Source organism: Trichosurus vulpecula, chromosome 3 (genome assembly GCF_011100635.1).
Source record: "Trichosurus vulpecula isolate mTriVul1 chromosome 3, mTriVul1.pri, whole genome shotgun sequence".
NCBI lineage: Eukaryota > Metazoa > Chordata > Mammalia > Diprotodontia > Phalangeridae > Trichosurus > Trichosurus vulpecula.
Genome location: NC_050575.1, coordinates 167,525,746 through 167,535,808, shown reverse-complemented (window position 1 = coordinate 167,535,808; position 10,063 = coordinate 167,525,746). Strand labels below are relative to the sequence as shown.

The 10,063-nt window shown below is 41.1% G+C and overlaps 1 protein-coding gene across 1 annotated transcript in view; it reads left to right on the top strand.

Annotated features, from left to right (window-relative positions):
• Positions 1–2,097: 2,097 nt before the first annotated feature.
• The window catches only part of ABO (ABO, alpha 1-3-N-acetylgalactosaminyltransferase and alpha 1-3-galactosyltransferase), a 42,085-nt gene continuing 34,119 nt past the window's right edge, over positions 2,098–10,063 (top strand). The window contains exon 1 of the mRNA XM_036749868.1: positions 2,098–2,128. Within this exon, the coding sequence (XP_036605763.1) occupies positions 2,098–2,128 (31 nt within the window). The remainder of the gene's footprint in view (positions 2,129–10,063) is intronic.

Genomic DNA, 10,063 nt, shown 5'->3' with positions numbered 1-10,063 from the left:
AAGGGGCAATGAGAGCACCTACGATTTACTCCACCATCTTGGCTCCCAGAAGTTCAAGTAGGTGACTTGAGTGGCTGCTGCTGCTGCCACAGGCTATGCGCTTCTCTCTTACCCATCTCCAACAGACCCCCATCCTGTGCTGAGAGGTTTGGGAATTGCCACTGCTACCAGTGACTCAGTCTGCCAAGGTCTGTTCCCGCTCCACTATCTTCATCATTTCTTATACACAGTAGCATTCCATTGTGATCCTGTACAACTTGTTCAGCCATTCCACAACTGATGGGCATTACCTTCATTTCCAGTTCTTTGCCACTGCAAAAAGAGCTACCATAAATATTTTTTTTTTCAAAGAGGTCTTTCCTCCTTTTCTTTAGTCTTTTTGTGATTCAGAACTAGTAGTGGTATTGCAGGGTCAAAAGATACGTGCACAGTTTTATAGCCCTTTAGGTATAGTTCCAAATTGTTCTCCAGAATGGTTGGATCACTTCACCACTCCACCAACAATGCTTTAGTGTTCCTATTTTTCCACATCCCCTCCAGCATGTGTTAATTTTCTTTTCTGTCATGTTAGCCAATCTGATGGGTATGAGGTGCTACCTCAGAACTGTAATTTGCATTTCTCTAATTACTAGTGATTTAGAGCATTTTTTCATATGACTTTTGATAACTTTGATTTCGTCCTCTCAAAATTGCCCGGTCATCTCCTTTGACCATTTACAATTTGAGGAATGGCTCTTAGTCTTATAAATTTGGCTCAGTTCCCTATATATTTGAGAAATGAGGTCTTTATCAGAGAAACTTGCTGTAAAATTTTTCTATCAGTTTGCTGCTTTCCTTCTAATTTTGGCTGCATTGGTTTTATTTGAGCAAAAACTATTTAATTTAATGTAATCAAAATTATCTGTTTCATCTCCCATAATCCTCTATATTTCTTGCATGATTGTGAACTCTTCCCTTATCCATAGATCTGACAGGTAATTTTCTCTGTGTTTCATTAATTTGCTCATGATACACCCTTTATGTCTAAATCATGTTCCCATTTTGAACTTTTGTTAGTAGGCAATGTGAGATGTTGGTCTATGTCTAGTGTCAGAGTAAGGAACCTGTGGCCTTAAGACCATACGTGGCCCTCTAGGTCCTCAAGTGTGGCCTTTTGATTAAATCCAAACTTCACAAAGCAAATCTCCTTAATAAAAGGATTTGTTCTGTAAAACTTGGACTCAGTCAAAAAGCCACACCCAAGGACCTAGAAGGCCACATGTGGCCTCGAGGCCACAGGTTCCCCACCCCTGGCCTAGTTTATGCCCCACTACTTTTCAGTTTTTGTTGAATAGTGAGTTCTTTTCCCAATAACTTGGATCTTTGGGTTTACCAAATACTAGGCTACTGTGATCATTTAATTCCCTGTATAGTGTTGATCAACCACTCTGTTTCTTATCCTGTGCCATATTGATCTCTTCCATTGATCAGGCACTCTATTTCTTATCCAGTACCATATTATTTTGATGATTACCACTTTACGGTATAATGTGAGATCTGCTAGGTCACCTTTCTTCACTTTTTTTCATTGATTTCCTTGCTGTTCTTGACTTTTTGTTCCTCCTGATGAGTTTTGTTATTGTTTTTTCCCTAGCTCTGTTAAAAAAAAATCTTTTGTAGTTTGATTGGTATAGCATTGAAAAAGTAAATTAATTTAGGTAGTATTACCATTTTTACTATATTGACTTAGCTTACTTATGAGCAATTAACATTTCTCCAGTCATTTAGATGTCTTTATGTGCATGAGGAGTGTGTCGTAATTGTGTTCATATAGTTCCTGCATGTGACTTGGCAGGTAGGCTCTTAAGTATTTTATACTGTCTATAGTTATTTTAAATGGAATTCCTCTTTCTCTTCCTTTTGAGTTTTGTTGGTAATATGTAAAAATGGTGATTCTCTGTGTGATTTATTTTGTATCCTACAACTTTGCTAAAGCTAAATTATTTCAACTCATTTTTTAGTTGATTCTCTTGGGTTCTCTTGGATTCTCACCCTGGCAAGACAGCAGCAGGCTGAGCCTTGGCAAGCCAGCCGCAAGGCTCTACACCTTTGTGCAAGATGGCCAGCAGCGTGCCAAGCCTGGTGCAAGGTAGAAGCAGGCCTTGGGGACAGCTATATTGGCAATAGCAGGAGTTTTCAGCCCACAGATGATGAGGGGGTTGGATAACTGGTCAGAAGGAAATTACAGGGTCCCTTTGCTGGCAGTGGGTGCAGGACTCTGCTGCATTGCCCGTACACTGATCTGGATTGTAGTCTTAGGGTAAGGAGGAGCCCTAGCACATCAGAACTTGTGGCCACAGGGGAATTAGGATTCTAGTCACAGTTCCAGAGTGTAAAAGAGTGCTTGTGGTTGCTCACAGACCAGAAGAGTAGTAAACACAGCTCTCCTTAGATTATACCATCTGGGAAAAACTGAAAACTTACAGACCCCCAGAACTAGCACTGAAAACAGCTGTACAAAAAAACCCTGAAGCTTGGGACAGTACCCTCGCCACCCCAGGAACAGAGCCCAACTTTAACATAAAAGTCAAGAAATAGACTGGGAAAATGAACAAACAACAGTAAAATAGCCTGACCATGGAAAGTTACTGTGATGACAGGGAAAATCAAAACACACACTAAGAAGAGAGCAAAGTCGAAACTGCTACATTCAAAGCCTCAAAGAAAAATGTGAATTGGGTCTCAGGCCCAATTCCTGGAAGAGGCCCAAAAATCTACTGAAGAGAATTACTCCTTAAAATGCAGAATTCTTCTCCTCCTCCTCCTTTTCTTTCTACTCCTCCTCTTTCTACTTCTTTCTCTTGTCTTTCCCCAAAATCTTCTGACCACTACCTCCCTTAATCTGCCCTCCCTCTTATCACCCACCCCTTTCTGTTAGTTCCTTCCCCTCCTATTTCTCTAGATTTCCAGACCCAGTTGAGCCTCTGTGTGTGTATGTGTGTATTCTTCCCTCTTTGAACCAGTTCAGAGTGAAATTTAAGTGTTGCCTGCACCCACCGCTTTCACTCTCCAACGTAAATACTCTTCGTTGCACACTTCTTTTATAACAGATGATTTTCCACATTCTTCTTTTCTCTTCTCCCTTCTTCCAGTGCATCCCTCTTTCGCACACTTCCATTCTTTTTTAAAAAAATCATCCCAACACAGTCAACTCACAGCTGTGCCCCCTCTATGTTCACTTCTTCTAACTGCCCTAATAATAATAAAGTTCTTAGGGGTTAAGTATATCATCTTCCTATTTGGGAATATAAACAGCTTAACCTTATTAAATTCCTTATGATTTCTCTTTCCTGTTTATCTTTTTATGCTTCTCTTGAGTCTTGTTATTTATAAGTCAAATTTTCTATTCAGCTCTGAACTTCTCATCAGGAATGCTTTAAAGTTCTCTATTTCATTAAATATCTATTCTTGGTTTTAATCCTGACTCCTATAAACTAGCTTACAAATATAATTTATCAGGCCTTCTAAAAATCACACAAAAGTTTTTTACCTAAACATTTACACAAAATATTTTTTTACTTAAACATTCTTTCCTAAAATATTTTTCCTTCTTAAAAACAGCTTAAAATTTTCCATTACATAGTCATTAGAACCTAATGAAGTAAATTAGTTGGAAACCTCCAAACTTGCATATGTCTTTTATTGAACTTTAAAGCAAAAATAAATCCTTAAAGTTGGAATTTATCAAAACTAAGTTGGTATAAAATGTTTTAGATATCATGAATAAGTCCCCAAAGTATCATTTTCTCCACAAATTTCTAATTACCACCCCCTCTAGTAAAAAGGAAGAGATTCAGTTTTTCTAAGTGAAGCGAGCAATGCCAAAAATGTATCCAATTAAATTAGCCTTATCACAATAAAAAAGTTTACCATGCCTTTAAAAATGTATTCAATATCCTTTTCTTCCTTTTGTATTTTCCTAGAATATATACTCATCCTGGTGTGAAATATATTACTAGAAATCAAGAAAATAATTACATCCTGGAATCCCACATAGATAGTGAATATATGCTAGTTCACTAAAACACCTAGAAAAACACTGGCCAATTGCTGTAAACCTCCAAAGAACTTAGTTAACAATCCCTTAATTTACATAAATAATAGCCAGATAATTTTAGATGAAACTTCCTCCTAAATATAAGCAAACGTGGAAGCTTATAAGTTCTTAATTACAGTACTTCAGAATATTACAACATGTGATTAGCAGGGCTGATAAATAACAGTTTTCAGACATTTTTCCCAAGAGCATAGTTGATACAATTGTTTGCCAAATATAAGAAAATTTAGAAACATAATAATACCATAAACAATATTACGTACTATAACTTGAAACAAAACCCATTACTGATCAGGTGGCCTCAGTTCAGTTGAATGCGTCTCCAGATCACCTTACACAGAACGTCATTCATCTCATCACCATTGGCATTGTATACTGATCACATCTAAAAACCCCATATAAAGTTATCAAGTATAAAGCAATTATGTCTAAATAATGACATAATAATAAAAATACCAGTTAACATCAGTATAGTCATGTGATCTCCACAAGAGCCCTGGGAGGTGGGTGCTATGTTATCCCCTTACAGAATCGTAATCTGAGGTAAACAGACATAAGGTAACTTGCTTGAGGTCATACAGATAATAAATTTCTTAATGCCAAATAGAAAATGCCTTTTATATTATGTTCTGATTTGCCATAATTATTCTGACAGAACATACTCAGATCATATTCTGATTTACTTCAGGACAGATTTTGGCTTAAATCAAATCCAGATTTATAATCACTAATGGTAACATATCTCCAAAGCCCAGCTATTGTTAACAATTCAAAAGAAAAAATATTATTATCCATAAATTCATATATATATATAATATATATATACAGACATGTATATGCATCCATACATCCATATATGTATATGTGTATTATATATATACATTTAGAAATACATATAAAATTTTACAAACAGTTTGAATTCACACCTGTTACCATTAGGTTAACTTAAAGTGTCCTGGGCTAAAATATAAAATTCTAGACGGGTCTGTGCCTGAGCCGATAGCCCTATGCGGTTTCTGGCAAGGTGTGACCAGTTTCCTCAGAACTTTCATAGGAGGGAGTTAATTAAATAATTCTAAATTTGAATAGTACAAGGAAACATTTAAGGTCTTATGTAATAGTCACAGATTACAATAGCCAATTTTTTTGTCATATTAAATATTTGTATAGTGTTAGATTTAATACAGCTTCCCATATATTATCCTGAAAGGTGGGTGGACATGACTAACCAGATTTCTTAGACTAAAGCTGGTTAAAGACTGATTTACCAATATTATGTATAAAAACAGCTTTTACAATGGTAAAACATTTTAGACATTTTAAGCATAAATCACTGAAATCCTCAAAGCGATTGCTGGTGACTTTGCACAGCTCTCCTCACTTAAATCCAATTCACTTGCAAGTCATGGCATCACCTTCCCAATGTTAAGAATCTGGAGTGCAGAGCTTGGTTTCTTCATCTGGTCACCAAAAACTGTGATGTTTAAAAAGTTTGAGAGATGTTATTTCTGGGTAATTAATCATTTTGTTAATCATGCTAACATATAATTAATAAAAGGGGTCAGTGATACTCTTGAATGCCAAAGAATCCACTGACTGCTTATATGCCCTTGGAAGAGTAGGTACTCCTTAGGGTGGAAATCAATTCTGATTAGTTAACAATTAATGAGAGAATGAATATTATAATGAGAGACAAGCCTATTCTAATGAGGGTTTGGGGTATATGACTCTGATCACTTAGTCTTGGTCAAAGAGACTTATCTAAATCTGTATCACCCCATCTTGGATAATCTAAACAAATGAGGGAATCCACTTCTTCCCAGACCTGTCTGACTAAAACACAAGAGGCTGGAATCGACCAATTCACCTAGACTTAGAATTTCTTTTATCTTTTGATCAGATCTGAATTTCCCAGATTTCATCTCATTATTAGCCCTGCACCTTAAAGGCTATCTGAATTATCCTACAAGGGTTGATTTCTGGATGAGAAAGTAGAAAACCCTTTGTCCTAATTCAATAATTGGTTATTAATATAAGAAAGAAATAATTATTTAGAGAAACACCAACAAAGAAACCAAAAAAAGCCCCAGACAGAAATGGCCGAAAGATCCAAGAAGAAACTACAGTAAGCCCAAATCTGCAGAGACTACTGGAGGCCTGTGGGTACTAGGGAAGGGGTCTAGATAGAAAAGCCTAGCCTGGGAGTACAGTGAGTAGATACCCTTGAACTCAGAGATTAGGGACAAAGCAGGGAAGCTTAAAGCCTGAAGCTGTATGCTGAGGGGAAGGGAGATAAGAACGTGAACCAGGGTCTAGGCAAAGATGCCTGGAGCCTTCAGAAGTGCTGTTCTGACCATGATCTGGGACTAGGCCTGGAAGAGCAGTGATAAGGAGATGACTTAGATATGACTTAGAGTGTCCTGGCTGATTCCACTGGCTGGACTTGCCAGAGGTCCTTGAAAAAACTTAGCACTCATTACTTAGATTTCAAAATACATGATTTCATTTGAGCCTCACAAAAATCTAGAGGTATTGTGGCTATTATAAATGAACAGATTGAGAGTCAGAAAATCCAGTAATTTGGTCCTGGTCACACAGCTACTCCTTGTCAAGAGTCTTCCAGAGTCTCTGTCCAGCAGCTTATCCTGCTGTTTTCTTGCAAGTGAAAAGGCCTTATTTTAAGTGTTTCAAAGAGGAGAAACCAAGCACAGAGAGATGAAAGACTGGTTCCCTCAGTAGCACCAGAGCAGAAATGAAAAAAGAATCCAGGTATCCTAGCTCCCAGATTGATTCTGGAGGGCTGGCTAACTCTGTCTTTGGCAAATCAGAAGCAAACCTGCCACCTACCTGTCAGGCATCTCCTCAGGCAGCCAGGTGGTGAATATAAGGCAAAGGTGTTCTCGTAGGCAGGCCGTCCTTTCTTTGCAACTTCAGTGCCTAGAGTGATCTAAGCCACTGGCCCTCAGCTGCTAAAGCAGAGACATCTTAGGATAAACCCTAGTCTCTTCTCCTTCAGCTCTCCAAAGGTCTGGAATATGCTGGGATTGGGAGCTCTTAAAGGTGAGCTGGGCAGGGCTGGGTTGTCCCAATGGTGCAGGGTCTTCCTCTATTGCCCAATTCAGCCAGGATGTGGAGCACCCAAGGTGTCAGGCTCTGGGTTTAATTGGGACCTTTATGATGGAGGGCTGGGGGAAAGGCAGTCGTCTCTCAAAGGAGAGTAGGAAAGTATTCCCTAAGTTTTAGGAAGCTGGCCTTTTGAGATGATGGCATGCATCAGAGTGGCAGATCTAGAGAGAACGTTAGGGATCATCTGACCCACCTCCTCATTTTAGAGTGGGTAAGGTAAGGACTCTGTCAGAGCCCTGCAGTTTGAGCCTGGCATCCAGTCTACCCACCGGCAGAATTTCGTTGGAGGTAAAGGAACAGCTCTGAGCTCCTGGGTAAGCCTGACTGACCGCTGCTAAAGTCAGAGGGAGAGAGCCTGGGGGTTGGACGCTTACCTCAGTCTGGGAACCCCACTAAGCCCGGGTGTCCTGTCACCTCGATTTGGTTGCGTCTGTACCCTTAGAGGGAGGATGTACTCTTGGCAGCCCTCTGTCCTCTTCCCTCTCGTTTTGTCTCCATTTCTGTCCTGTGACTCCAGGATAGATGGGACCCAACCTGCTGTTTTCCTCTTCTGACCTTCGCATCTGTCCTTCAGCCTGCTCCCCTTCTGAGAGATTTTGTCTGAAAAGAAAATACTTGCTGTCCACATCCTTCCCCTTCTCTGCCAGGTTTTGAGTGGGTGGCTGCAGACTTTATGGTCCGCCTGGGCAGAACCTTGGTTCTGTGTTCATGGAGGGAACCAGGAAGGCAGTGGAGAAGTAAGAGCAAGAGGGGAGAAGCAAGGAGGAAGAAGAGGAGAAAGAAAAGGGGGGGGGAGAAAGCCAGCAAACAGAGGGAGGGGGAGGATTGGAAAGGAAGAGAGGGTAGGTAGAGAGGAGGAGGGAGAAGAGTGGAGGGGGAAGGAGAAGATTGGAGGGGGCAGGGAAGGGAAGAGAGTGAAAAGGAGGAAGATAGAGAAAGGTAGAGAGAGGAGGCAATGGGGAAGGGAGCTGGAGGGAACAGAGAGAAGAAGGGAAGGACAGAAATGAGAAGATGAAAAGTATGAATTCTATACATGTCCAAGGTAAACCTCATGATGAATCCTGGAAGATGGAATGCTTAGCAGAACAGGTATTTCATGCTCTTTGCTACAGATTTTTCCCATGGCTGTGCTCCAGAGTCCTGGCCACCAATCTCCAGTAACAAACTTCATGCTGGGTGGGGAACAAATCCACACAAACAGCTCTGAGTAAGGTTGAGGTCTCCCTTTCCAGTTTCTGTCTGGGAAGGAGGAGCCTGCCTTACTTGGGCTTTCCTGCAGGGGGCCAGTTGACCTTCAGGTGCCCTGAGAAAGCTATTTGCGTATATTTCTCTGCACCTGTGCCTAAGGAAAGCGGTTTCCTAACTTCTTCCCCTCCACGGCCTCCAGGTCCACAGATCACTAGATCCATGCACACCCCAAAAGGAAGGAATAGTGTTAGATAAGACTCCGAATCTGCTTTTCCCCAAGGAAGACTGACCTTGTTCAAGCATAGGTCAGCATTACTGTACTGTTCACTTATTAATAACTAATTTATGTACATTTGTGACTGAGGGTTTCTGTTGTTTCATAGTTATTGTAAAATATAAGGTGTAAACTGTTTGCTCAGAAAATTGTCTGTTACATGGACACCCTTCCACCCTTTTCCCTCCTTCTCTCCTACCTCTTCCTTTCTAACCCTCTCCCACCCCCTTCTCTCCTGGATTTCTCCTTCTCCCCACCCTTTCTTTCTCCTCTTCCTCCTTGCTTCTCCACTCTTGCTTTTACTTCTCTACTGCCTTCCCAGCCCCCTCCATGAAGACAGAACCAAAGCTCTGCCCAGGCTGTGTACTCTGACAAACACCATCAAGTCTGACGCCATCCACTCAAAACCTGGCAGAGCCAGCGGGCTGCTTTCCCAACTGTATTCTTTTCAGGCAAACCTCTCAACAAAGAGGTGGGCTGAGGGACAAATGCAAAAGCCAGAAGAGGAAAGCAGCAGGTCTAGTCCCATCTGTCCCTGAGTCACAGAACAGAGATGTAGCCTGAAATCTTCCATGTGGCTGGACCTCAGCCAGCCCAGTGCTGTAGGGACCTGGTGGGCAGATTAGGGGAAGGGATTGTGTGTAGGGGAAGATTGCCCGTTGTTGTGGTTATTGTTGTTCAGTCAAGTCCAATTCTTCATGAGGCCCATGGAACACAACTATGGAGTTTTCTTGGCAGAGAAGCTGGAGTGGTTTGCCATTTCTGCCTCCAGTGGATTAAGGCAGACAGATGTGGATATTCAGGGAAGATTAGCCTCTGAAAGGAGAGCTTCCTGAGCCCTTTTCAAGGCTGCTCATCCATTCTTGGTGTTTACTTTCACCCAACCTGTGGCTCCAAGAAGCTGTAGGGCATGCAATGGCCACACCCCGATGAACCATCTTGGCCAAATCAGGCTAAGACAGGCTAAACCAGGTTGAGGGTAACCTACAGCCCTCAAACCTCTTGGTGAGATGGGGACATGTTTACCCCAAACATGTGAAGACTGTCTCTGGTGGAATGGGCGGATGAGAAAAATTTGTTTCCAAGGTCATGAAAGGGGGCTGAAGCAGGTGCTGTGGAGTTGATGAGGTTGGGGGTGGAGAATTGAGGGACCCGCCAAGGACTGAAGTACAGGGGAGGGTCATGGACTCAAGCATTCTATAAGTCAAGGTGGCAAGGGTTTATTGTAATGCCAATATAGTGAGCACAGCTCCTTAGGAAAGTAGCATTTCTTAAGGAACTTGCCACTTAACAGGAATGATGCCAAAGTTTATATAGGAAAAGCAGTGGATTATCTGGCTGATATGCTAATTAGGTGATAACTTACAACCTTGATCACT